We start from the raw sequence: 26,657 nt of genomic DNA, 5'->3' as shown, positions 1-26,657 counted from the left end.
GCCGCGAGCCACTCGGGCTCTCAGAGATGTGACGTCACATCTCCGCGCGAAGCCGGCGGGGCAAGATGGCGGCGCCGGGGGGACCGGGTGAGGCGGCGTTCGCGCGGCGCATTGACCCGGCCCGGGAGCCGGGGCTCAGCCCCGAGCAGCGCCGCCTCATGGCGCAGGTGGAGCACGTCCAGCGCCAACGCGCACTGCAGCGCCGGCTCCGCAGCCGCAACGTGCTGCTGGCGCTCGGCATCGGCGCGGTGACGTTTGGCATCTGTATCCTCCGGGGCCGCGGAACGGTGGGGCCGGGGGGCTCCGGGGCCGCGCACGCTGCTTTTCCTTAACTCCGCCCGCAGACGGTTACACCTTCTACTCGGTGTCGCAAGAGCGGTTCCTGGATGAGCTGGAGCAGGAGGCGGAGGCGGCGCGGGCGCGGGCCCGGGCGCGGGCGGAGGGCACCGCAAGCTGAGCGGGGATCGCCCGGCCCGGCCCGGCCCATGACTGAGCTGCCGCCCGCGCCAGGCAGGACGGGCCTTGAGGCAGAGACCCTGAGGGGTTCGGGCCTGCCCCGTGCTCTGCTTTGGCCCGGAGAAAGCCCCGGGGGCTCCCCGCAGGCAGGGCAGAGCCCGCCCCGGGGCCGTGCCCGCGGGAGGGACGGAGCGCCCGGGTGCCGCCACTCCCCACAATAAATCAATAAATCCTTTCACTGGAGACCGCCCAGCGCCCGTTGTCACGGATTTCTTGGGCTGAGCCCGCCTCAGGGGGGATTTTCTGCTTTGTGCTGTTTATTCTCACACACTGAGGCAAGCAGCCACGCGTCCTGCCCGACAGACACACGCAGAGCCAGTTTGTATTCAATCCACGTTTATGAAAACGCTTTTCCAACGCCACATTTTCATAACAAACTCCTCCCGGATCCGGCAGGGCCGCCGGGAGCTGAAGGCGGGGTCGGTGCAGGGCTGGGGGTCCTCAGGGGGGCTCAGCTCCTTCCAGCCACCAAGCACGGACACACCTCGCCCGCGTCCTCCCGCAGAGGGGCCGGGGACAGCGGGCAGAGCCCTGGGGACAGGCCAGCACCACAGCCGAGGGCAGCGCGGGCTCTGCAGGGCTGGCTCTGCCCGCCGAGGGCAGCAGGCACTTGGATGAGGTAGTTCATGGAGTCATTCCTGGCCCGCCGGCTACTGGGGGGAGAAGCAGCCGTGAACCGAGAGGCGCGGGAGCGCCACGGGATCCCCGCGGGACCCGCCCGTGTCCCTTACCATGCGCCCGAGGTCGTCGGCGAAGGTCACGCCCTTGTTGAGGCGCTGCTCCTGCGAGCCCGTGCTGCTGCCGCTCAGCGAGTTGCGGCGCATGATGCCTGAGGGGATGGCACGGTGAGGGCACCGGGCTGGGCAGCTCAACCAGGGCCGTGCCCGGTGGGGAACGGGGCTGTGCAGCTCAACCGGGGCTGTGCCGCTCACCCTGAACCCTGCCCGGTGGGGAACGGGGCTGTGCCCCTCACCCGGGGCCCTGCCCTGCAGCCCCGCTCAGCCCCGGCGGTGAACGGGGAACGGGAGCGGTGCCGGTACCTGCGGGCGGTGCCAGCTCCAGGCGCTGCAGGCTGTTGCGGCGGGAGGGGTTGAAGCTGCCCTTGGAGAGGCGGCGCTGGCGGCCGGACAGCATGGCAGCGGGGGACACGATGCCCAGCGGCGGCTGCTTCCCCATGCGCAGGTACAGCTCCTCGATCTCCTTCTTCTGAGCGCTCTGCAGCAGCTGCACCTCCGCCAGGTGCCTGCGGAGAGGAGAGGAGAAGACAGGCTGGACAGGGGAAGGGACAGCGAGGTCCCCACGGGCTGGCTGGGAACACGCGTGGGCTCCCAGGTGCAGCCACCCCCTGCTCACTTCTGGCGCAGGTTCTGCAGCTCCTCCCAGATCTCCTCGTCCTCGCTCTCGGTGTCGTCGCTGCTCACGTAGGACAGGCTGCGGGAGTAGCTCAGCCACACCTGGCTCAGCATGGCCTGCGGCACGTTCTCCGTGCTCTCTTCCCCAGGGCCCTCACCAGGGTCGCTCCCCGCGGGCGCAGCGGGCGCGGAGCCGCCCTCGGCCGGCACCTCCTCAGCCTTGGGTGCCTCCGGTGCCGCGTCCGAGTCGCTGCTGGAGCTGCGGCTCGTGTCGGGCACGGCGGGAGGCGGGGAGGCGCTCGCTGCCGGCTCCGGGCCGGGCTGCTCCCCTTCACTGCTGCCCGGCCCCAGGTCCTTGGCTGGCACCACCTGGAACCGGCCCAGCACCTGCGGCTTGGCTTCTGCTGGGGACAGAGGCAGCGGTGGGCACAGGGGCATTGCTGTGCCCTGGCACAGCCTCTGCCCTGCCCCTCCTTACCTTCGTTGATGGGCGAGAGCTGCGCCTTGGGCACGCTGGGGGCCGGAGCCTCCGAGATGATCAGAGAGTGGCTGGGCTTGGGGGCACCGGGCAGCACCTGTGGGCACCTGAGTACTTCAGCAGCCCCACCCCAGGCCACATCTCCTGTGCTCCCCTCTGTGCCCTGGGATCTGCCACCCTCTCAGCCCTCCCTGCATCCCAGTGGCTCCAGAAGCCACGAGGCTCCATCCCACCCCAGAGCAGCATCTGCAGCGAGCACCCAGCCCTGCTGGACAGCCCCAGTGCACTCACACTCACCGTGCTGCCCTCTGCACTCCCAGCTGTGGATGTGCTCAGCAGCTGCACAGGGCTCCCCACGGCCTCACTGCCCGGGGGGCACGCTGGGGCTGGTGCCAAGGGAAGGGGGGATATGGGCACCCCAGCAGTGGGCACAGCAGCTCCCACTGACTCTGGGGTCCCACTGCCAGGTGGGACTGGCTTGTCTGTGCTGGTGGGGTCAGGGTACACAAAGCGTGGGGCACCCAGGGCAAGGCTCTGTGGCCGTGGCAGCAGGGGTGGGTACAGGTGCCCACCTGAGCTGGCAATGGAGGAGACAGTGTGGGCCACGGTCATCACTGCCAGGGAGAAGACATTGGCCAGGGACAAGAGGGGGGCAGGGGGGGACAAGGGTGTGCTGGTCACTGCTGGGCTCAGGGGACTGCTGGGCTCACAGGGAACAGGGGGTGTGGGGACAGCCTGGGGGGACAGGAGGGCTTGGGGCAGGGCTGGGGGGACAGGCCCTCCTGGGGTCCCCTGGGGGGTCAGCGTTGGCGTCACTGCTGGTGATGATGTGAGCCAGGAGGGAGCCATGGAGACGAGAGGCCAGGTCTGTGCTGGGCCTGCAGGGAGAGGAGCATCAGGAGCAGCCCCAGGGCCCGTCCTGGCCCTGCCCAGGGGAGCAGCCGGCACTCCCCAGGGCAATGAACACACCCACCCTGCCAGCACTGGTACCTGAGGGGGACCCCAGTGGCACCAGGGGCTCCACAGGACTGCCCAGGTTGGTCTCTGACGGGGAGCGGCTCAGCAGCGGCAGCACAGAGGGCTGCACAGACAGGCTGGGGCTGGTGCAGCTCAGGTCTGTGGCACAGGGTGACAGCCAGCCTCAGCCAGGGCAGGACGTGTCCTTTGAGACCCTCAGGGCTTGGCTGGGGCCATCACCTGCCCTGCACGGGGCTGGGGGAGACAGGAAGGGCCAGCAGAGGGGCACAGACGTACCACTGAGTGAGGATGAGGAGGAGATGGAGCGCGAGAGCCCCTGCAGCTGCAGGTCCACCTGTGAGAAGGGTGAGCTGAGCCCAGCACTGGGGCAGAGGCCCCAGCCAGGCTGTGCCAAGCCCCCACTGGCCCCCACCCCGGGGACAGGAGCTGGAATCTCCTCTGTGCTGGGGAACACCTTGACTTGTCACAGGGGCGGCCAAGTGACCACAGGAGAACCCTGCGCCCCAACGCCACCCCGCACTCCCTGGGGCCAGGCAGCACCCCAAGCCATGCCCAGCAGCAGCAGCAGCTTCCCCAGCGCTGGCAGGGCCAGGCTGGCACTCACAGGGCTGCCCAGAGCACTGTCAGCCTCGGGGCCCTTGGGCAGCTCGGTGCCACCGCGGTCCTTGCGCAGCAGGGTCTCCACGCGGTGGATGATGTCCCGGATGCGGCTGATGAAACTCTCCCTCTCCGACTTGAGGATGAACTCATTGTGCACCTGAGGGTGTGCAGGGGTCCATCAGCACCCAGCCCAGCCAAGCACACCCCACCTTCACCCTCCCCCTGCTGTCACCATGGCGGCTGCAATTTCCTCGGGGTTGTCCCCATCCAGGTCGAACTTGAAGGTCACCATCTTGTTGTTGTAGGTCTGCAGCTGGCACTCCACCACTCGGTCGTTCTTGTCAGAGATCTGTGGGTGGCAGGGCTGGCTCAAGCCCAGGAAAACCCACCTGGCCCTGCCTGTCCCCAGCCTGGCTCTGGTGGCACTCACGTTGGTGATGCGCAGCCTGGAGCGGGCTCGGCGCCGCAGCAGCTTCCCCGAGGCTCTCTTGGGGGGCAGCTTGGTGCTCTGCTCGCTGGCTGACAGCCCCTCATAGCCATCACTCATGCCTGATGCCACATCCGAGGTGTAGCTGCAGGAATCCCCAGCTCCAGAGCATCAGCACGGCCATTCCCAAGCACCACCCTCCCTGCCCAGCCCCTCAGCCTCACCTGTCCACTGAGGAGGAGAAGCCACTGGCAGGGGGCAAATGCTCTGTGGGCAGCTGCACGGCGATGCTCTGCAGGAGAGGAGGGGGTGAGCCGGTGCCACAGCTGGGTGAGCTGGTGCCACAACTGCCCTGTGCCCCCCTGAGCCCGTGCTCACCGTGGGGAAGCAGCGCACAGGCCGGCTGGGAGGAGGGCTGGTGGGGTCCACAGCCACAAAGCTGCGATGGGCCAGGTCTGGCGAGTCCAGGAAGCCAGAGGAGCTCAGGTACCCATCGGTCTCACAGTCGGCTGTGGAGGAGAGCTGGGATGAAGCAAGGCAGTCTCTCCCCTGGATAAGCAGCTGGGGAAGGGCTGTGGGGTGGGAGAAGCTGATGGACCCCCCACCCACCTCCCAGCCCTGCTGCCCACCCGGCTGTGCCCCCTCGGTGCCTACGCACAAGTGGCCGAGGAGTAGCTGGTGTGGCGGTAGGTGAAGTGCTGGTGCTGGTCAGCCTCGGGCTCCTCGGGCTCCAGGGGGAAGGTGCTGCTGAAGGCAGAGTCCCCAGAGCCGGGGGTGGCCGGGGCGGGCGTGGGGCCGCCAGGTGGCAGCGGGGATTTGAGCTCCTCCAGGAGGCGCAGGACACCTGGCGGCTGCTCTGGCTCTGCGGGGGATGGAACGCCCTGGGCACGCTTCAGCTTCTCCCTCTTGCGCTTGATGGCCACCACACGGTCCCGCACCGCCTTGGCCACCAGCTTGTAGTCAGCCTCACAGACAAAGCCCAGCACCACCTGCACAGGAGGGAGATTGTCACTTGAGTAGGGACCCCACAGCGCCCCAGGGCTCCTCCATCTCTGTACCCACCATCTCCTGAGCCACCTCCTCTGCCACGTCCTTGTAGAGCTCAAAGAGGAACTCGATGGCGTTGTTGTCCTTGTATTTGCCGTGCAGCTTCTTCGTGTCGTCCATGCGCAGCCAGAGCTTGAGCCCAGACTTGACTCCGTCATCCTCCTCAGCCAGTTCCACGTGCACCCCGGTGTCCTCCTGGAAGAAGGAATGCTCCAGCAGGTCCTGGATGGTGTACCTGCAGAGGGCAAGGCTCAGAGTGGGCTCGGGGCCAGGGGGACCCTGCCCTGCCACCCCGACCCTGCTCTGTCCCCACCTCTCATTCTTGTCCATGCGGATGCAGCCCTCAATGATCTCCTTCAGCTCGGGCACCTTCACCTTGTAGAAGCTGCTGGGCTTCAGGCCCTGGGGGTAATGACAGTGAGCACCTCCTGTGCCAGCCCAGCGCCCAGGGGACAACCAGCCCAGGGCCACATGAGCTCTGCATGGCCCCTGTGGCCAGGCCACGTGTGCCTGCATGTGGCCAGGATGCCCCAGGGCTCAGAGTTTCCACCTCAACAGGCAGGAGCTGGCCAGGACCGGTCAGGGCAGCTGCAGTGCCCAAAGCCAGGGTGACTGAGCAGACTGCTCCCGTTCCACCCCATTAACACATTGGTGCAGAGCCAGGGATGTGGGGTCTGGCCAAGCCATGCCCCACCACCACCAGCCACAGCTCCATGGCCTGGCAGAGCAACCCCTCACTGCCTTTAGCTGCTGACACAACCCGCACAGTGACACATTTCATCAGCAGCAAGGCCTGGCAGCTCCAGTGCGGAGCTGGGAAACAGTGAGGGTATGAGGAGGGCACACAGGGGGTCCTGCCAAGCACAGGGGGCCACAAAGACCCAGGGCAGAGGAGGCTTCTGTGTCCCCAGCACAGTGACACACACACAGGGCTGTGGTTCCCCCCAGAATGGGCAGCTGACCATGGCAGCACCCCAAGCTGGGGCCGGGCCTCACCGAGGTGACCTTGCGGTAGATCTGGGCGGCGTTCTGGCACTCAGAGTAGGGGTACTCCGAGGTGGCCATCTCCAGCATGCACATCCCAAAGGCGTACACGTCCACGGCCTCGTCGTACTTCTCCTCGTACATCTCGGGGGCCATGAACTCGGGGGTGCCTGGGGGAGCAGGGGAGCTCAGCACCCCCACATTGCCCACCCCTGCAGCCCCCACAGCCCCCAGGAGCCCCCACCTATCACACTCTTGGCAAAGGAGGCTCTCTTGAGCGTGGCCAGGCCCAGGTCCCCGATCTTGACGGAGCCCGTGGGGCCCGTGATGAAGATGTTGTCACACTTGAGGTCACGGTGGATGATGGGGGGCGAGCGAGTGTGCAGGAAATGCAAACCCTTGAGGATCTGCCGGCTCCAGCGCTGCAGCACCTTCAGCTTCATCTCCTTAAAGCGCTTCAGATACCTGCCGGGGACCAACAGGGCCTCCAATACCTACCAGGGCCTCAAATACCCACCAGGGACCAACAGGGCTTTCAAATACTGTCAGGGACCAACAGGACCTCAAATACCCACCAGGGCCTCAAATACCTGCCAGGGACCAACAGGGCCTCAAATACCTGCCAGGGCCTCAAATACCTGCCTGGGACCACCAGGGCCTCAAATACCCACCAGGGACCAACAGGGCTTTCAAATATTGTCAGGGACCAACGGGGCCTCAAACACCTGCCAGGGACCAACAGGGCCTCAAACACCTGCCAGGGACCAACAGGACCTCAAATACCCACCAGGGACCAACAGGACCTCAAATACCTGCCTGGGACCAGCAGAGCTTCAAATATCTGCATGGGACCAACAGGGCCTCAAATACTTGCCAGGGACCATCAGGGCTTCAAATAACTACCAGGGCCTCAAATACCTGCCAGGGACCAACAGGGCTTCAAATACTTGTCAGGGACCAACAGGACCTCAAATACCTGCCTGGGACCAACAGGACTCAGACCTGTGGGGCTCAGCTTCGTGGCCAAGCCTTGGCTCCAGCCCACCCTCCTCCCATTACCATCCAGACCCAGATGACCCCACAACAAAGAGCAGGGACCCCATTCCCTCCCCTGCCCGCCCCAATCACGTTTTCAGGGTGCCAGACGTCATGAGCTCCGTGACCAGCACGATGCAGATCTGCCCTTTGATGGTTGACTTCCAGGAGTCATAGAAGCGGACGATGTTGGGATGCTGCAGCCCCTTGAGCATCTCCACCTCCTCGCTGAACCGCTGCCGCTCCGTCTTGGACAGCTTCCGTGTCTGTGGGAGCCAGGGGGGGTGTCAGGGGGGCACACAGGGGGTCCTGCTGGGCACAGGTGCCACAAAAGACCCTCACAACCCCATACAAGGCGGAGGAGGCTTCTGTGGCCCCAGCACAGTGGCACACACATGGTTTGGGCCACTCTGGACTGGTCCCCCACCAGCCCACCATTCTGGGTGGGTGCACCCAAGCAGTTCCCCATTGCCCTGTGCTGAGCCCACCCATCCCACTCCCCTCACTCAGCCCCCAGCTGGAGCTGCCTGGGGACAGGGAACCCCATCCTGCAGCTGGAGGGGACATCTGGGGACTCTGCAGAGGCTGCTGCCACCCTGTCCTGTGCAGACACCATGGCCACGGCTCTTCTGCCCCCAGCGGGGCAGCAGCAACCCTGGGCTCTGTGCAGGACCAGCCTCAATGAGGCCTTTGTTGGGGAAAGCAGGCGGGGGAGGCTCCAGCCCAGGTTTTTCCATGTTCCTCCTGCTCGAGTTAATTAAAGTGGAAACACAAGCCGAGGGTGCTGACTGCAGCTGGGGCAGGGGCCAGCGGAGGGGGCAGCCCCTCATGCTGGAGGGACACAGCCCCGGGGTGCAGGGAGAGGGGAGCTGGCTGGGCAGGGCTGCAGGAGGCAGCTCCATCCCCAAGGGAATGCTCAGCCCTGGGCAGGAGGAGCAGTGACAGCCCCACCACAGCCTGGGGTCCTGCAGAGCTCAGCTGCTGCACAGCCTGGGACCCCTGCCCAGCCCACGTTCAGAGGCCAAGGAAACTGGAGCTGCCCCAGCAGAGCTGCCAGAGCTGCCTCGGCCCCTTGGCCAGTGGCCACCAGCCATCAATCCCCTCGGCTTTCGTAACGTTTTCATTGCATCACAGGCGGCCCCAAGGCTTGGCTGGAGCTGCTCCATAATCCCCCCACATTTAATACATGCTCAGGGACAGGCTCAGCCCAGAGGAGAACCTGAGCCTGCTGCAGCAGCATGAATGGGACCTTTCATAGGGAAGGAGGAAAACAGCACCCGAACCCCTGCAGGGCCAGCAGCACACACCGGCTTCCCTGCCCAGTGCCACGGCCACCACCACCCCTCCGGCCCTCTGCTACCCACTGGGGGTGCCCAGAGGCTTCACTGCACCCCACAAACCTGCAACGGCATGAGGAGGCTGTGAAATGGGGAGTTATGGGTGCCAGGGCTGTCCCAGCTCAGCCAGAGCGGACCCCAGCTGGAGCAGCTGCGCCAGCACAGCCCTCACTGTGCCATGCCCAGCTGCAACACAAAGCCACCTCTCCCAGAGTGCCTGGATTGAGGTCTGGGGGAGGCAAGGCTGTGCCCCAAGCCATGCCAGGGCTGCTGGGCTCGCTTGGCATCATTCCTTCCACATGACTCCAGTGCCAGCAGCTCCCAGCCCTGTGCCAATACTCTCCCCGTTAAATGTGGGCATCAAACCCATCCTGGGCTGGAGCAGCACCAGCAGGGGCAGGGCAGGCAGGGCTGCCAGCACAGACATGGCACACAGCATGGGCACACCGTGTCCTCTCCTTCCAGCACCCACTCAGGGCGGAGGAGGACGCTGGGGGTGGTGGCACGGGGACCACGAGGAGCTGGTGGCAATGGTGGCAACAATCCAGCCCCTCCTGTGAGCCAGGAGCTGGCTGCTGAGGAGCCCAGCACAGCCAGCACCAGGAGCTGAGGCCAGCTGCAGGAGAAGGGAGGGTGGGGACGGCTGCTGTCCCTGCAGCAGGAGGCTGTGCCCAGCCTGGCAGTGCTCTGTGCCCTCTGCAGCACTCACAGGGCTGCCCCATCCCTGGCTCTGCACTGGCACTCAGAGCAACACCATGGTGGGGCACAGAGCCAGCGCTCAGCACTGTCCCTCCAGCCACATCCACAGCCCCAGGGACCCCCCAAGCCCCCCTCTCTGTCAGCACTGGGTGCCAGCTCCTCACTGCCCTCCCCGTGCCCTGCAGCGCCAGGGCTGCTGGCTGAGCTTACCTGGGTGCCAGAGCCAGGGCAGGCACAGCAGGGCCTGCTGCTCCTGCCCACCTGGGGAACCCCAAGGGGTTCCCAGAGGAAAATCTCACAGCCAGGTATTTACAGCCAGACCCCACTCTGGGCCTCTGGTTTCCTCCCTGCTTCCTCCTTCCCCAGCACCCGCAGCACCTCGGACAGAAATAGTGCCAGGCTAAAGCTGGAAAGCACAAACAGTGGGGCTGTGGACAGACAGACGCTGCCTTCAGGACAGGGGACAGGGATGGGCAGGTCCCCTGAGGGTCTCAGGGAGACAGAAGACAGGCAAAAGCAAGCTGTGCTTCAGCAGGCTCTGAGGAGGGAAGGTCAGGGCAAGGACAGCAGGGAGAGCTGGGGTTTGGGACTGGGATCCATCACAGCAGCTGAACCAGGTTCTCTGGTGCAGAACAGGTCAGGCCTGAGGTTAAGTACTCATTTGGAATTGAAAGGCAATAGAAGGAGAACTGTGAAGTGCACAGGACAAAGCTATTTTTAAAATGGCAGAACCACAACCATTTTTATTTGTGGTTCCAAATCCCGTATTTGTGTCACAGTGTGCAATTCTTTGCATGATTGCTGAAAAAAAACCAACAAACTCCTAAATGTCTGTGTCTGTGCTCTCAGCCCCCTGTGGGACAGGGATTTGGGTACAAGAGACACTGCATAAAGAGCAGTCAGTGGAATGGAGCCAGGCGCTGGGTGAGGAGGGCAGGGGCAGGGACCTGGCTCTGGCAGTGACCCCCAGAGGGGTCAGTTGTCCCCAGCACCATGGGGGGCTCACAGGAGGGTCCCTGGCAGGGAAATTTCTCCACAAGCATCCCCAGGGGACAGGTGAGTGCTTCTGCCACTCCTGGCTGGCTCTCGGGGCCAGCATGTTCCTGCTGGGCAGGGACACGGGAGCGTTTTGCTGCCCAGCTCCCCGTTCCCCTCCACCTGAGTGGGGCAGGCTCATCCCTCCCAGCCCCTCTGAGACACCAGCAGTGCCTGCAGGCAGGGAGGAGCAGGAACAGGAGCTGCTGTGTGTGCCAGGCCCCAGGGCAGGCAGAGGGGCACAGCTGTGGCATGGGGCTGAGACCCAGGGCAGGGACACGCAGCGCTGGGGACAGCTGACTCACCCAGGGATGAAGGAGAGCCTGTTCCAGTCAGTGGCTGCCACCTGAAGGGACTCAAGAGAGCTCAGGGGTGTTTGGATGGAGCTGTGGGGCTTTGTGAGGGCAGGAGAACTGAGCTGGCTCTGAACTGAGCTCTCAACAACTGAAACAACTGTGCAACCCATGGGGGTGGGGGGCAAACCTTCACCTTCCTCACCAAGAGGCCGTAGTGAGCCCTCTAGAAACCACCCAGCAGCCTCTCAGGATCTCTTCTTGCTCTGCTGGGCTGCAGCCACCCCGAGGACCCAGCCCAGGCAGCCACCTGTAAGTGCCCTGAGCTTTTGGGAACAAGACAACAAACTGGCAAGACACGTTTTTCTGTGTCAACAAGGACTTGGACCTTTCCCACCACAGCAGCCATCCCAGGGTCAGGAGCCTGAGGGAGACTTTGGACTTCACCAAAAGGTGCTCCAAGGAGAAAAGGCAGCCCCACACATCTCCCTGGGCACCTCCATGGACAAGATCAGGCCCATCAAAAGCACTTGAGGGGGCAAAGGCATTGTGGAGGCAACGCTCTCACCGCTGCTCTCCGCACGCTGCTGTCAGGCTGCAGGACAGCCAAGGAGATGCATGGAGGAGTGTGGCAGCAGAGAGGAGACGGGGATGCTCCTCAGAGACCTGGAAGCACAGATCCAGCTGCTTCCAGCACAGAGCCCCTGGCAGCACCACAGAAACCATCACAGGTGACCCTGTACACCACTCCAGCCAAGGTCAAGCAGGCAGAGAGCACCAAGGTCGTGTTGTACCCTGCTCCCAGCTGACAGCCAGCCCCAGCTCGCTGCAGGCACCTGCCCCAGGGCACACCGAGGGCTGTGGGAGCAAACTTTGGGGGGCAGATCCAGCACAAGCACAGGCAGGTAGGCAGAGAGGGCACTGCTGTGCTCCTGGAGGGAAAGCTGCGAGCTGCTGGGCATCAGAAGCACAGTGGGATGCCCAGCCCCAGATCCACCTGTAAAGTGCCAGAGCAGGGGCTGGCATCAAGAACGTGGGCACCCTGGCATGCTCCACGGTGCAGGCAGCAAGAAAGCAAATGGAAAACAGCACGTGATGAGCAGGAGGGCCAGGAGCGGCGGCACTAAGCAGCACTCTGGGTGCGGGCCAGGGGACCCACGAGGCACCGAGGCACTGGCAGTGATGGGCACAGCGCAGGGCAGCGAGGGGAGCCCGCACCGTGCCCTGCCCGCTGCTGGGGCACCACAGGGACGGGCACAAGCGCAGATTGAGGGTGCCCAGGAGGTGCCCGCGAGTCCCACAGCAGCCAGGCAGGGTAGGGCCGGGGGGGCTGCACAGGGCAGGGAATCAACGGGGCAGAGGGTCCCGGTGCCTGTCCGGAGCCCCTGGCCCGGGCTGGGGCCGTACCTGCAGCTCGCACCACGCCACCTCCACCGTGGTCTCCGTGTCCAGCCCCTTGTAGACGGTCTTGAAGGAGCCGCGGCCGATCTCGATGTCGAACTTGAGGAAGCGGCCGTCGGGGGAGGTGGCGACAGCCCGCGTCTCGACCTCCTCGCTCTCCGTCTCCTCCGGTTCCCGGAGCCCGGCGGCGGCCGGCGGCGGCGGCGGAGACACCCCGCGCTCCCCGTCCGGTGCCGGGTACCCCAGCAGCTCCAGCTCGGCCGAGCTCCGCCGGTTGAAGCGGGAGGAAGCCCGTCGGGAATCGCGCCCCGAGGGCCGCCGGCTGCGGTTACGGTGCGGGGCCCGTCCGGTGAGCCCCGGACCCGGCTCCGGCTCCGGCGGGGAGCCGCCGTCCGCCCGCTCCGCCTCGGGATGGGACATGGCTCCGGTAGCGGCGGGCTCGGCCGCCAGCATCGGCTCCAGCCCGGCGGGACCGGCCGCTCCCGAGCTTCGCACCCGTGGCCTCCGCCAGCCCGCAACCGGGAGCGACCGCCGAGACCCGGTCCGGGCACCGGCCCCGGCACCGGCACCTCCCCGGCGGCACCGCCCCCGCCCCGCCCCGCCCCGCCCGGGCCCGCCTCCGAGCGACCGCCGCCCCCCGGCCGTGCTGCGCCACCGGGCAGGGGCACCGAACCGGGCAGGGGCACCGAACCGGGCAGCGGCACCGGGCAGGGGCACCGAACCGGGCAGGGGCACTGGACTAACACTGCACCGGGCAGCGGCAGCGCACCGGGCAGGGACACCGCACTGACACTGTACCGGGCAGGGGCACCGGGCAGGGGTACCGAACCGGGCAGCGGCACCGGGCAGGGGCAGCGGCACCGACCCCGCGAGCAGCGGCCCCGCACCGCTGCCGGTCTCCCCGGGCTGCCGGGATGTCCCGTCCCAGCCGGGGGACACCGCCCGGCGCCCACCCGGCTCCCGGGGCTCCTCGCTGTCCCCTCCCCGCAGGACAGCCCGTTCCCTGCCGCCGCCCCCGAGGGGCCCCGGGGCTGCTGTGACAGACGCAGCCGGAGCAGGAACATTTGCTTTCAACATTTCCTCGGAGTTTCTGCCTCTGGTCCCGCTGCCGGGACGCGAGTTCCCCCTCACGCTGCCCCGCTCGGGGTCACTACGGTCCGAAATCCTGAAATTAGGGTCAGGCAAATAGGAAGAGTCGAAGGTGTGTGTCAGCCCCGCGGGAGCCAGCGGCCGGACAAGAGCGTGTTGTCTGTCCAGGCTGAAGGAGAAGGTTGTTCTGCCGGTGAGGCTGTTTACACAAAACACAAAGCAATTGAGGCCAGCGCTGATTTCTTTTCCCTGAGGTCAGATTGTTTCTACTCAACGATACCGGAAACATTAAGGAGTGGATGGGCAGGGGAAGGCGGTCACGGGCTCCTGAACGCCAGGCTGGCACCCGCGGGGTGACCGCGGCTGCTGACCTGCCCCACGTCCCGCACGGCCGCTCCCCGCAAATCCCCGCTGGCAAAGGGGAGGGACAGGTGTTTAATGAAGTGTTCCTGACCGATCTCTGCTCTGTTACCCCCATCCGACCTGCCCGAGGAATTGGGTACCTCCTTCCCAACCGGGAGTTTGAGCGATGCCTCTTGTTGGTGAGCAGGGAGCAGCAGCCACAACCCCATCAGCCCTGCACCCTTGGAGCGTGTGAGGGGCTTGGTTCCAGCTGAACAAGCAGCACTGGCTGAACACCACGTCCAGCACCTCTGCCAGCTGCTGGGGCACCAGGTGCCACTGAGCCCAAATGCCAGGACTGACAGGCCACAGGCACATGGGTCACTCTTAGGCTGTAGGATGCAACATGCTTTGACTCAGCCCTGTTAAACAACGCTCTCTGTTCAGGTGAGCCTTGCCCAGAACCTCCTCAGCATGGCCAGAAAGGGGGACATGTCCCTGCCAGGGGTCCCCTGCACTGCCCAGGCTGGCAGGGAGCCCCAGCTCTCCAACAGGAGACACAGAGCCAGGCAGGGATCTCAGCCTGGTCCCTGGCAGGCTCCTGTCTCCTTATCAAGGGTTTCCATCGTGAAACAAGATGCCTTGGAAGATCCCAGAGGAGCAGGGGAGTGTTCCAGTCCAGTGAGGCCCCTGCAGACAGGAGAGGAAATTAGGGGTGAGGTTTGCTCCAAGTGCTGCCCTCCCACACCTCCCTTTGTGGGCGATCTGAGAAATTCCCGACATGATCCCTCCAAATGCCACTCCACAGCTCAGGCAGGGGAACAGGTCCTCTCCTGGCCTGGCCAGGAACACCAACCTGCAGCCAGCTTGGCCTGAAAGCACAGGGCTCATGTTCCACAATCAGGAGCCCACTGCAGCTCCCCAGCCTTATCAGGGTGACATTTCTGGGCTGCAGGTGCCAGTGCCAGGCTTCACTTTGAGGCACCGCCACAATCAGGGAACATAACCCCATTTCTCGCCTGCATTTGGCTGCCAGAAGGAGAACAGGGGACTGAGTAATCACTCTCCTCAGAATTAGATCATTAATCAAAGCCCTGCTCAGCTCCAGGCTCCACCAAGCCCTGCCAGGAATTGTCTGTGTGATGCCAGAGCTTGGGGCAGGAGCACAGAGGGGCCAGGATGGGTCTGGATGAAGGGGATGCACAGCTGGGGATGCACAGCACAGGGTGCCTGTCCCAGGAGGGCTCCAGGGACACCCAGGGCTTGTTCCACTGTTGGTTTCACCACCCCACACCCATGGAACCTTCTGTGTCTCTCATGTGAGTTCAGGGAGAGGTGAAGAACCACCCAAACCTCAGCTCACTGGGCAGATCACTGCAGAGGATTTCCTCAGCCCAGAGGCACAGATGGGACCCACCTGCACGTTTATCCTGACTATATAAAGTTATCAAACTGAAACACTTCTTGCTCCTAAGCAGCTGCATTAAGGAAAATCTTTCTCAGAATCTTTCCTCTTTCACCAGCAGGATCCAAGTGTGCCCAGCCTGATAGAGCCTTATCTTGGCACCAGCCCCTCTGAGCTCTGCCTCACCCTGCCCACAGAGCCCTAATCGGCACAGCCAGACGTGGCAAGGGCCTCTGAGGGGCTGGAGGAGGGGGTTGTACCAGGAACCCTGAGCCCCCCAAACCCACCCTGAGCCTCCTCCTGCAGCAGGGCTGTGTGGCTGGGCTGGACAGCACCTCCTCAGAGGGACATCTGCTCCCTGCAGGGCGGCAGCAGCAGCTCTGCCACTCCCAGGACTCATCCCATGGACTCAGCAGTGACACCTCAGCCTCAGCAGGGACACCATGGACTCAGCAGTGACACCATGGACTCAGCAGGGACATCCCAGCCTCAGCAGTGCCATCGCAGCCCCAGCAGTGGCACCTCAGCTTTAGCAGTGATACCTTGACCTCAGCAGTGGCACCTCGGCCTCAGCAGTGCCATCCTAGCCTCAGCAGTGACACCATGGCCTCAGCAGTGCCACCATGGCCTCAGCAGTGACACCATGGCCTCAGCAGTGACACCATGGCCTCAGCAGTGACACCTCGGCCTCAGCAGTGCCAGTGACAACTCAGCAGTGCCATCCCAGCCTCAGCAGTGCCATCTCAGCCTCAGCAGTGACACCATGGCCTCAGCAGTGCCAGTGACAACTCAGCAGTGCCATCTCAGCCTCAGCAGTGACACCATGGCCTCAGCAGTGCCATCTCAGCCTCAGTAGTGCCATCCCAGCCTCAGCAGTGCCATCTCAGCCTCAGCAGTGACACCATGGCCTCAGCAGTGCCAGTGACAACTCAGCAGTGCCATCTCAGCCTCAGCAGTGACACCATGGCCTCAGCAGTGCCATCTCAGCCTCAGTAGTGCCATCCCAGCCTCAGCAGTGACACTTCAGCCCCAGCAGTGCCATCTCGACCCAGGGAATTTGGTCCCACAGGCTCCTCACTGGATGTGGCCTCTGGTAACCAGCCCAGAGGGTGTGGAAAAGGAATTTTACACCACGTCCACTCTGCAGAGGGGACATACTCTTCCTCCTCTTCCCCTCACCCTCACTGAGTAAGCAGCTAAATAGGAATCTGAAAAAGAGAAGGGAATTGCTGCCAGGAGTGGCTTGGAATGAAAAGCTGGTTTTGGGCTTATCTAATGTCACATCAGCCATTTCCTAAGAAGGGAGCAAATTTAATTAAGAACACAGACTCCCTCAAGGACAGCCAGGTTACACAGAGCACTCCCAGCCTGGAACACAGTGCTGGGAGGTCGGCATTGTGCACACAGGCAGTGAGAACAGACACTCCAGCCTGGCTGCTGAAGGGATCCAACTGTTTGGGATGACATGCAGCCACCTGCAGGCACAGCACCCTGCTCTCTGCAGGGCAGCCAGGGCCACCACAGAGGGAAGGAGCAATGCAGGTGGCATGGGGAGGAAAAGGGAGGCAGATCTTGGACATGGAAACAAAGCCAGACTGGGAGCATAAAAATGTCACAGACATCTTTTATGAAAAATCCTTCCCTTAGGATTTTTCCTCCTGAGAAGCTGAGAGGCCTCAGGAACAAAATGTAAACAATGGTTATCTGCTGCTGTGGAATGCAACAGGTGCATCTGTGATTGGTCTCATGTGGTTGTTTGTAATTAATGGCCAATCACAGTCAGCTGGCTCAGACAGAGAGTCTGAGACACAAACCTTTGTTATCATTCTTTCTTTTTTTATTCTTAGCCAGCCTTCTGATGAAACACTTTCTTCTATTCTTTTAGTATAGTTTTAATATAATATATATCATAAAATAATAAATCAAGCCTTCTGAAACATGGAGTCAGATCCTCATCTCTTCCCTCACCCTGGGACCTCTGTGAACACGGTCACATAAAAATCCTACACAGAGACTTTGGTGGCTGCAGACACAGAGGGATGATCCCTGACCAAGCAGAGCCTGTGCCAGCTGTGGGGACATGGCCCATGCCATGGCACAGCCTGTGCTGCTGGCTTTGCTCAGCACCACCAGTGGCAGGAGCATGACAGAGCTCCCAGGGGTGGTGGTGCTCAGAAAGAACCCACACAGCCCATTGTGAGCATTGCTGGTGCCTTTGCTCAGCAATTCCTGCACAGCACTGCTGAGCCTGGCACAGACAGGAAGCCTCCAGAGCAAGGTGCCCACACCAGGGCAGCACATCCCACCAGGTCCAGCTCTACAGGCTCCTGCCACAGAACAAATATTCACATTTCACAGTCTGCAGCATGTCACCTGCACTGAGAATTCCTCAGTGCTGACATCAGCTGGCAGGAGCAGGTGAGGCAGGGCCAGGCTGTCCCCAAGGGCAGGGAAGGACAGACAGGGGCAGCCTGTGGGGTGCAGGTGCCACCTGCTCTGCTGCACCCCCACACTGACCTGAGGCCACTCCAGCACTGCCCCTAGCCTCTGACAATGACCAGGGAAAGGTGACCCTGCCCCAGCACAGCCATCTGCTTCCCCAGGGCTCACAGGGTCAGAAACTGCACCTGGCCACAGTTTCTGACAAGTTATCACAATTTTTGACTTTGTTATCACCTAAAGCTGAGTCATCTCTCTCCCAGCCACAGTGGTACAGAGCTTACCCCATCACCTCTGCACAAACCCAGGGGCTTCCAGCAGGCTGCACATGCAAATTTAAAGTAAATGTTGTCCTGAGAAGGGCAGGAAGGGTCCCCTTCTCCTTTCTTCTTGTGCTGTTTCCCACCCTGGAACCACTGCATTTCCCTGGGGCACACAGGAAATATGACTGAAGGGCAAAAATCTGGTACAGCACTCTCTGATGGAAAAATAAAGACAGATGAAAACAGCCAGGCTGTTATAAATACATCTCATTTTAATCACCTGAAATGAGTTCCCTGGCTTCCCCCAGCCTGCTTGGCAGCAAGTGCAATTCCTTCTGCCACTGAGGGCTTCCACAGCCAGTCCCCTGCTCCTGCCCCATCCCCTGGCACTGCAGCAGGGCTGCAGGACCCAGGCACGTGTGGCTGGCAGGGACACAGGGGGACCCTTGGAGGCCAAGCTGGGGCTGCTTGGAGGCCACCACAGGCACAGGGAGCAGCAGCAAGTCCAGTTCCACTTGTGGGTGGTCCCTCCCAGAGCTGCCTGGAGCAGCTCCAGCCTCTGGAACACATCAACAGGGAGAACAGACAGACAGAGGAGCTCAGGATATTCCTAAGTCTTTGGAAGGGTTCTCAGCCTCATTTTGCCCCGAGAAATCCCCAAGATGCAGCTACTTGCAGTCACAGCTTGAGGCCAGGCCCAGAGAGGAAGGCTTGGCGAGGAGAGCCCAGACTGCAGCAGGGAAGGGGAGGAGGAGGCTGCTCTCAGAAGAACTTGACTCCTCGGCCATCATCCAGCGTGATAATCTCAGCCTTGTGCTCCTGCTGCAGGGCCTGCAGGGCACGGAGCAGCGTGGCCTCATCCAAGCCATGGAACTCTAGGGAAGGACAAAGATCCCCATCAACAGCAAGGAAAAATAACAATAATATAAACAAAATAACAATAACAAAATATATATTATATATAATATATTATCCTATATTATTATATATTATATATTATGTAATATTATATACTATAAATTAGAAATATAATATAATATAATATAATATAATATAATATAATATAATATAATATAATATAATATAATATAATATAATATAATATAATATAATATAACATAACAAAAATAACATCAGGAAACAAACAAGTCTGTGAGGGAACTTAGGGCAGCAATGCTGAGGGCTTTTAGAGCACCATAAATCCAGAGGGATGGGCACAGTGACAGGTTCATCATCTCTGCTTGGGGAACAGAGCCTGGATGGATGAGCCACAGCAACCTGCAAGGCAAAGCCTTGGCTTGAAAGCAAAACACCCCTCACCACACCAGATAAAAATGTTAGGCAGTGAGGAAGGGAAAATGCCTCATCCAAGCCATCAAACTCCCGAGGACAAAGATTCCCATCAACAGGATGAAAAAAATAACAATAATATAAACAAAACCTATAAAAATAACAAAAATAACATCAGGAAACAAACAGGTTTGTGCAGGCGACTGGGGACAGCAATGCTGAGGGCTCTCAGAGCACCATAAATCCAGAGGGATGGACACACTGACAGGCTCATCATCTCTGCTTGGGGAACACAGCCTGGAGGTCAGCAGGGGTGAACCACAGCAAACTGCAAGGCAAAGCCTTGGCTTGAAAGCAAAACTCCCCTCACCACACCAGATAAAAATTCTAGGCAGTGAGGAAAGGAAACGCAATTACAGAAATGTTCCTTCAAAGTGATAAAAAGCTTTGGAGCAGCATGTGCCAATAGCGGGAAAAGGTGAGTTTGCACCTGAGATTTCAGAATATTTAATCTACAAAGCTGAAATCTGTCAATCAGCTGTTTACATGCTCCAAAACACGAGCCCCAGCTTTACCTTCATTCTCTGTATCATCTCCACTGACCAGCTCATACAGCGTGAACACAGAGTTGGTCAGGCCATTCTTGGACACCTGGAAACACAAAAGGCAAAACAGCAAATTTCATCCACGTGGCTGAACATCCTTGTCCAAACCTCTCACACACCCTGGGGTGTGCAAAACTGAGTGTGCAAGCAGTGCTATTTCCTAAATAGCAGCCAGGGTCCCCCATCCTCATGGCCACAGCCTGGTCTGGGTGTGCTCTCACCCATTGATAGATGAGCTTTCCCCATTCTTCTGGTCTCTTCCACATGATCAGGAAGCTGGTTTTGTTCTTATCCAACCATTCCAGGTTCCCTAGAAGCAACAGGGAACAGGGATTGAGGCACAGAAGTCAGAAATAAGGATTGTGAAAAATGTGTATTTTATGATTGGCTTTTCGCAAATATTAAAATGAATATTATATGTGTTCTGTTAGAAAGTAATGCTGTATTAATTCTCTTAAGTAGTGTGTTAAATATAGGTTATAAAAATGTTAAAATGTTTTAGGTTATATAAAAATGTTAAAATAGACACTATGCTATATAGGATACTTTTTTAAAGAAAGGATTTGCAGGGAGACAGCAGCCACAGGACACCTGAATCTTTCAGAGAAAGAGAATTTATTGCTCTCTTATGAGGAGAAATTAACTTCTTCCTGCCTTGAAGGCACCTTAGGATTCAGAGGAAGAAGCTGACACTGACCAGACAGAATTCCGTGTTCGAATGGAATTTCTGCATCATGTATGAAGTGTATGAATATGCAACAGGTTATTGTTTTTAAGGGTTAATCCTCTGTTAACTTATTTTACCCAGAAAAAGGTACCTGAACTGTAACTCTTTGCTTTTATTGTCTCATATTGTCCTAATCCAAATTGTCCAAATTATTATTACTCTAACTGTATCACTATTTTAATAACCATTTTATTACTATAAAAAATTAAAAACAAGCGATTGGCATTTTTCACATGATCAAACACGCAGATTTCGGGACATGTGCCACACATTGCACCCGGAGGCAGCATCGCAGACCATCCCTGCCCTATGCACTGAATATACTGAATATTTTTGAATATTGCTGCGTTTATAGAGCAATATTCAATTTATAGAGCAATACTCCCTTCCCTGCACAGCCCAAACCCCCGGGCCGGAGCTGCCCGGTGCCTGCGGGGTTGGGGCACACGGGACGGACGGACAGACGGACACGCACCGTTCTTGCGCAGCTCCTCCAGCACCACCTGGATGGATTCCAGCGGCAGCTTTCCTGGTTGCGGGTTAAGGAGGCGTCGGCGGAGGCGGGGAGCGGGGAGCGGGGGGAGGCACCGGGAGCACCGGGAGCACAAAGGATACGCTGGAGCCGGTGGTTGGCGAAGAGCGGGATGTCCTGCGCCTCCCGCACCGTCATGGCGGGCAGCCGGTGCTCCTGGCTGTAGGCCAGCGCCAGCGCGCACCACGCCGCCAGCTGCTTCTGCCGCGTTTCGCTGTTCGGCTGCAGCCTGCGGGGCCCGGTCAGCACGGGGGCGGATGAGCACCGGCACTGCCCGTTCCCGGTTCTCCGCCCTGCCCCGCCTTCCCCATACCCAGCCCAGCCCCGGCCGTGCTCACGTGAAGAAGGGCGGGAAGCTGTACTGCCACGGCCACACGAAGCTCATCGCCGCCGCCACCGCCGCCGCTACCGGAATCGCCGCCACCGCTTTCCGCCCCGTCCCACCCCGCTTCCGGCCCGGCACAGCGAGCCACGCCCACCGCCCGAAGCCACGCCCACCAAACTAGGCCACGCCCTCACCAAACTACTCCCTCCTCGTGAGACCAGGCCCTCATATGAGACCACGCCCTTCTCGTTAGACCACGCCCTCTCCACCAAACCACGCCCTCTCACCAAACCACACCCTCCCTAACAGGCCACGCCCTCTCAATATGACCACGCCCCAGCATAACCCCGCCCCTCCCGCCCCGGTTTCGGTGCCCGTTCGGCCCCGGTGTCCCGCCGGAGCGTTCCCCACGCAAGGAGCTGCCGGCGGGAGCGGACCCGGGCCGGAGGGTTGGAGCGGCCGAAGAACCAGCGCCAGGCGTGGGGGGCAGAAGCGTTTAATGCCGGGCTGCGGGATGGGGAAGGCGCGGCAGGAACCGGCCGCCGCCGCAGCACGGGGTGGTGGCACCGAGAGCCCACCGGGCGGGCCGGGGTCCGGGAGGGCAGCTCTAAGCCTGAGCCTTGCCGTCCTTGCTGCGCCAGATGACCAGGGTGACAAGGAAGGGGATGAGGCAGATGGGCGCGATGATCATGGCCAGCAGCACATCCTCGGGCGGGTCGAAGTACACCGGGTGCTCCAGGGTGCAGTTGTGGAAGTAGATGTGGTGGCTCTGGAAGATGTACTGCTCGGCCAGGGCGTTGGGGTAGCTGTAGTTGAGGCGCTCTGCCCACCCCTCCAGGCAGTTCTGCAGCTCGCTGTAGGGCCTGGAGCAGAGACACCGGGACACCGGCAGGGGATGGGACACCGGGGACACACACCGGCAGTACTCCACCGAGTGCCCAGCCCCTGCCCCCTGCTCTAAAGGGAAAGGTGCTGTGTTGGGAAGGATGAAAGTTTGACAAGGAAAGTCTCACAGATATGTGTGCTTAGCAGAAAGATTTTTAAATGTAGAGTCTGATGAAGGAATAGAAATTAAAGCAAGGTTTGGTATAGAAGAAAAGAATTGCTGAGCCAGTCTTACAGGATAACTAAGAAGGTAAGGTTTATGTCAGTTAGAAGGGGGTTTTAGGACTTAGAGCAAGAAGATGTTTTTACCAAGCAGAAACGATAGCACAGGCAAACAAGCCTGCTGATGTTGCAAGTAGAAAAAAGGTCTCAGAATTTTCTACTGCAAGAAAACTCGAGAACAACTTCCAGCTTAAACTGTAATGTAGTGACTTTGAGTGATTGGAGAACAGTAACATGAATATGGTAATTACAGTAGTTATGATAGGCTATAGGTAAAAGTTAAGGTATAGATTGGTTCTACTGTATGAAGACGCCCAGCAAAGAAAAGTATATAATGCATTGTAGCTAAAAGAAAAGTATATAATGTGTTGTAACCAAAAGAAAAGTATATAATGCAATGTAACCTAAACCAAAGGGTCTCCAGGCCTGCCTGCAGCTGGAGCTGACAGCTGTAGGCACAGGCTCTGTTACCCATGACCCTGGACTGCAGTAACCTCTTGGATGGAATAAACTGCATTTTGAAGAGCCACCTGGAATCTCACATCCCTCATTCAGGCTCTCACAGTCCTGCTGGCCCATACCTGCTGATGATTTTCCACTCGCACAGCTCTGACGGCAGCACGTTCTTCATCAGGTAGACAAAGTAATCCCAGCAGTGCTGTGTGATGGCGGTGTAATTCCGCTCTGTGAGGAAAGGGGCTGAGCAGGGCAGGGTGCCTCTGCCCACAGGGCATCCCTGCCTGGCCCTGCTGCCAGGTGACACCCGGAGCCCTGCCCAGGCCGGTGGCAGAGACAGCAGCACAGTGAGGGATGGACCTGCAGCAGCCCAGGGCAATGTCAGGGGCACAGAGGGAGGGCAGGCTGCTGCTGACTGTGGGCAGCGGCAGGAAGAACTTTGTGGCACGGGTTTTATTTTTGGGATGGTTAGGGGAAAGAAGGGATCATCTGTGGCACAGGGGCAGCTCTGGCCAGGGCACCATTTGTCCTGCAGTGCTGCCTGGCCCTCGCTGAACCCCAACACTCACCCATGGGCAGGGCTGTCCCGTTGGAGGTGGCCGTGGGTGGGTTTGTCCCAGTGTCCTGGCTGGAGCTCATTGTCACGTTTTCCATGTGACAAAGGGCAGGCCCGAGGAGCACTGCAGAGGGAGGGACACAGGGTGAGAGGGGACACAGGGTCTGGGGGTGATAAGGGCACTGATAGCACTCCATATGCAGGAGCTGCCCTGGCAGAGGCTGGGTCTAGATGAAATAACTGATTTTGGATTAGGGAAATAACTCATCTTGGCACTGGACACATGCTGGGGCTAGGGCATCCAGCCCCCCATATGGGCAGGGGCTAGCCAGGCTGCAGGCAGCCATCCAAAGGTTCAGAGGGGCTGTTTAATGGCTACAAACCCTGGGCCATGGTCACAGCATGGGGACAAACTGGGACCCCCAGGCACGGGGAGCCAGCGTGGTGCTGCATGTCAGCTGGACAGGGCTGGGGCAGGAAGAGGAAGCGCTGGCCCCAGCACAGAGCTGCTAGAGAGCCCCTCCGCCTGCCATCAGCTCCACACCCAGCACTGCCTGCCAAGGGCGTGGGGCACGTCTGGTCTGGCCCACGGGAGCCCCATGGCTCAGGGAAACTGCCCAATCCATCTTCCACCCTCGGCCGTGGAGCACTGATGGTGGCTCCGTGCTGACCTGCCGGACTGGGCCCTCCTTGGGCTGCTTGTGGGGAGCTCTGGCACAGCTGGGCATTGTCCATGGGGCGCTGCTGGGCTGGCACACTGGCTGTGCTAAGGGCAGCCCACCCTGAACCCATCTCTGCCCCTGATGGCCCCATCCACCCCCCCTGCCCGGGCATGTGCGGTGCTACAGCTCCTGTCCCAGCCGTGCCAGAGCGCGGTGGGAGCTGCCCACAGCAGCTGGCGCTCACCTGCCGTGCCCCCCGGCCATGCCAGCCCCAGCTAACCTCGGCCTGGACGGTCTGGTCCCGTTTGGGGTGGGGCCATGGGGGCGGGCTGAGCCCAGACCCTGGCCCCGGGCCCCACGAGTGGGAGGGCGGCCACGTGCGGGGTGGTTCGGGGTGCGGAGCCCCGCGCACTTACCGGAGAGCAGCAGGAGCCCCCGGGAGAGGCGGCCGGAGCTGATGTGCGTGCGCGGTGCCATCCTGCCAAAGCCTGCCGGCTAACGAGCGGGACAAGGATTTCAATGGAAATAACAGGAAGCAACTCCTTTCCTCTGACAGGGGCAGTTTGACTACAGGAGACGTGTGAAAAATGAGATTGCTCAGTGCTGCTCTGGAGCGGCTCTCCCGGCGGGACCCGGCGCTGTCCCGTGCGGTGCCGGCCCCCGCGGGCATCGCTCCCGCACCCCGGTACCCACGGCACCCACGGCGCCCGCGCCTCACCCACCGGCCCGCAGGATCCGCTCCCCGAACGGCGCGTCCAGCGTTAGGAGGCCGCGATTTGTTTACTTGTGTATTTCTCTTTAATCCTGTCTGGGCTGGGTTGTGAAATCCCTCGTCTCCTGCGTGGAGGGCAGGCAGCCCAGCAGCGGGGGGAGTGGACGGGAAAGCACAATGTCCCCGGCAATGGGGGCGGCAGGGGGACCCACGGCCCCAAAACCGCAGTTTCTGCTTCAGCCGGGCACCTGCCCCATAGGGGCAGCCCCAGCTCCTGCCCATGGCCACGGAGGGAAGGGTGATGACACAACCCACCCCCAGGCACCAGGCCGAGGAGGTGGGGAGAGGGCAGACACTTGGCCGACCCTGGCAGTCCTTGGCCGCAGTGCCTTCCTCCTGCTCTGTCCTGCCTGGCGCCTGCCTGGCTGTGCCAGAGCCCCCCTTCCTGGAGCAGTTCCTGCCCAGGGGCCCGTGTCCCCCGCACTGGGGGTGACTTCAGCCTGCGACATTCCTACACAGGACCTTTCACGGCTGGCCGGGGCAGAGCGCAGCCCAAAGCCTCCCCTTTAACATCAGCCTGCAGGGCAGGGCAGCTCGGACGGACCCTCCCTGCTGCGGATCGCAGCTCCCCAGCAAAGTCCTGGCAGAGCTGTCCGATACTTCCCGGGCAGCAGCAGCCACCTTCTGCGGGCGAGTGGCCACATCTGGAAATCATCCCCGGTACTCCGGTGCCTGCAGGGCTGGAGCCACTGGTCCCTGTTTGTGGTGGAGCCGGCGGAGCCTCCAGCCGGGTGGCAGGAGCCTCTGCCAGGGAGACACCCAATGATCTCAGCGCGGCCCCGGGGCTGGGACGGCCGCCGTCCGGAGGGGATGGGCAGGGACAGGACGGTGGCTGCCTGCCAAGGGCTCCCCACCCAGCCTGGCATCCCCGGCGTTCCCTGCCAGCCCCCAGCCTGGGCTGCGGAGTCAGTTGTGTGGGGCTCTTCTCCCCCCAGTGATCCCTCAGCCCCATTCCCGCCTCCCCTCGCCACGGGACCCACTCCATGCCCAGGGAATCCCAAGCTCCCCATGTCTGCTCTGACCTGTCACCCTCAGTCCTGTCCTCCCACCCACTAGCTGACAGGACTGGGAGGGAAGGAGGCTGTAGCTGGCCCCTCAAAAACCTGGGGGCAAGCAGGAGATGGGCAGCTTCTCCCTGGGATTTGAACTACTTTCTGGGCTCTGTTGAGTGGGAGGGCAGCTGCAAGGGACACGAGCAGCCACAGGCACACTGGGGACCAACTGCCCAGCATGGGGAGCCTGGCCTCAGTGCAGCTGGTGGAGAATTCAAAAAAGAAAGAAGGTGTCGATGGCCCCAGACCAGGGCAGGAGAGCAGCTGGGTGCCACTGGAGAGCTCACTGTGGGTGCTGCGGAGAGGACAGCACGAGGCCAGCCTGCAGGGCTGGGGACACGTCTCTGTGATGCTCCGAGTGTGCATGTGGTGGCACTGGGGCCTCCGTGCAGCACCCCCAGCTCCGCGCAGCACCCCCAGCTCCGCGCAGCACCCCCAGCTGCCTCTGCCGCACCCGCGGGAGCAGAGACGGGAGCGGGCAGCAGAGCAGCCCCAGCCCGGGGAGCATCCTCATCCTCCCGACAGCGGGATCCTTGTACCGGGCTGGGGCTGCCCTGGTCACCCATCCCGGAGCCCGGCTGTCCGCCCGCTCCCGAGCCAATGCCCGGCGGGGTCGGGGAACACCGGGCTCGGCGGAGCTCCCAGATACGGGCCGGCCGGTCCTGCTCGAACCCCGCAGTCACCCTGCCGGAGCCCCGGGCAGCCGGCTCTCCTCACCGTGCACGGGGCCCCCGCCGGGGCAGAGGCAGCTCCGTGCGCTCCCCAGCGCCGGGGCCCCCGGGGCAGGAAAGCGGCCGCCAGCAGCCGCTTCCTGCCCGGCGCCGCCACAGCCAGGGGTGGAGCCACAGGGACC

General features: G+C 61.3%; 4 protein-coding genes across 7 annotated transcripts; 1 reads left to right on the top strand and 3 right to left on the bottom strand.

Moving 5' to 3' along the window:
• Window positions 1-18: 18 nt before the first annotated feature.
• COA3 (cytochrome c oxidase assembly factor 3) lies at window positions 19-709 on the top strand. Its single transcript, XM_074557386.1, has 2 exons — window positions 19-264; window positions 345-709. Exons 1-2 carry the CDS (start codon window positions 66-68, stop codon window positions 455-457), a joined length of 312 nt encoding a protein of 103 aa, XP_074413487.1. The 5' UTR covers window positions 19-65; the 3' UTR covers window positions 458-709.
• A 13-nt stretch (window positions 710-722) lies between these two features.
• On the bottom strand, window positions 723-12,764 carry WNK4 (WNK lysine deficient protein kinase 4). Of its 4 annotated transcripts, none has more exons than XM_074557377.1 (20): window positions 12,189-12,764; window positions 7,511-7,683; window positions 6,627-6,847; window positions 6,395-6,552; window positions 5,712-5,800; window positions 5,414-5,633; window positions 5,010-5,340; window positions 4,730-4,860; window positions 4,576-4,643; window positions 4,355-4,496; window positions 4,157-4,273; window positions 3,929-4,081; window positions 3,601-3,658; window positions 3,337-3,462; window positions 2,644-3,224; window positions 2,347-2,443; window positions 1,870-2,272; window positions 1,557-1,759; window positions 1,248-1,345; window positions 723-1,169 (listed from the first exon to the last, which is right to left on the bottom strand). In XM_074557377.1, the coding sequence occupies exons 1-20, from the start codon at window positions 12,633-12,635 to the stop codon at window positions 1,167-1,169; spliced, it is 3,819 nt and encodes a 1,272-aa protein (XP_074413478.1). In that variant the 5' UTR covers window positions 12,636-12,764; the 3' UTR covers window positions 723-1,166. The 4 variants fall into 4 exon arrangements, with proteins under 4 accessions (XP_074413478.1, XP_074413476.1, XP_074413480.1 ...); XM_074557375.1 differs by having other exon boundaries at window positions 723-1,166; XM_074557379.1 differs by lacking the exons at window positions 7,511-7,683; window positions 12,189-12,764 and adding an exon at window positions 6,945-7,463 and having other exon boundaries at window positions 723-1,166; window positions 6,627-6,867.
• A 5,208-nt stretch (window positions 12,765-17,972) lies between these two features.
• Window positions 17,973-21,370, bottom strand: VPS25 (vacuolar protein sorting 25 homolog). Its single transcript, XM_074557385.1, has 6 exons — window positions 21,213-21,370; window positions 20,958-21,103; window positions 20,818-20,871; window positions 19,837-19,925; window positions 19,586-19,661; window positions 17,973-18,595 (listed from the first exon to the last, which is right to left on the bottom strand). Exons 1-6 carry the CDS (start codon window positions 21,257-21,259, stop codon window positions 18,483-18,485), a joined length of 525 nt encoding a protein of 174 aa, XP_074413486.1. The 5' UTR covers window positions 21,260-21,370; the 3' UTR covers window positions 17,973-18,482.
• Window positions 21,371-21,579: 209 nt separating this feature from the next.
• RAMP2 (receptor activity modifying protein 2) lies at window positions 21,580-24,963 on the bottom strand. The gene is made up of 5 exons (XM_074557384.1): window positions 24,703-24,963; window positions 24,397-24,547; window positions 23,332-23,442; window positions 22,888-22,990; window positions 21,580-22,062 (listed from the first exon to the last, which is right to left on the bottom strand). The coding sequence occupies exons 2-5, from the start codon at window positions 24,455-24,457 to the stop codon at window positions 21,807-21,809; spliced, it is 531 nt and encodes a 176-aa protein (XP_074413485.1). The 5' UTR covers window positions 24,458-24,547; window positions 24,703-24,963; the 3' UTR covers window positions 21,580-21,806.
• Between the last annotated feature and the right edge of the window lie 1,694 nt (window positions 24,964-26,657).

The sequence above is a fragment of the Zonotrichia albicollis genome, chromosome 23 (genome assembly GCF_047830755.1).
Source record: "Zonotrichia albicollis isolate bZonAlb1 chromosome 23, bZonAlb1.hap1, whole genome shotgun sequence".
In the NCBI taxonomy this organism is placed as follows: domain Eukaryota; kingdom Metazoa; phylum Chordata; class Aves; order Passeriformes; family Passerellidae; genus Zonotrichia; species Zonotrichia albicollis.
Note: the sequence above shows the minus strand (reverse complement) of the source record. Positions and strands in the feature narration are given on the sequence as shown.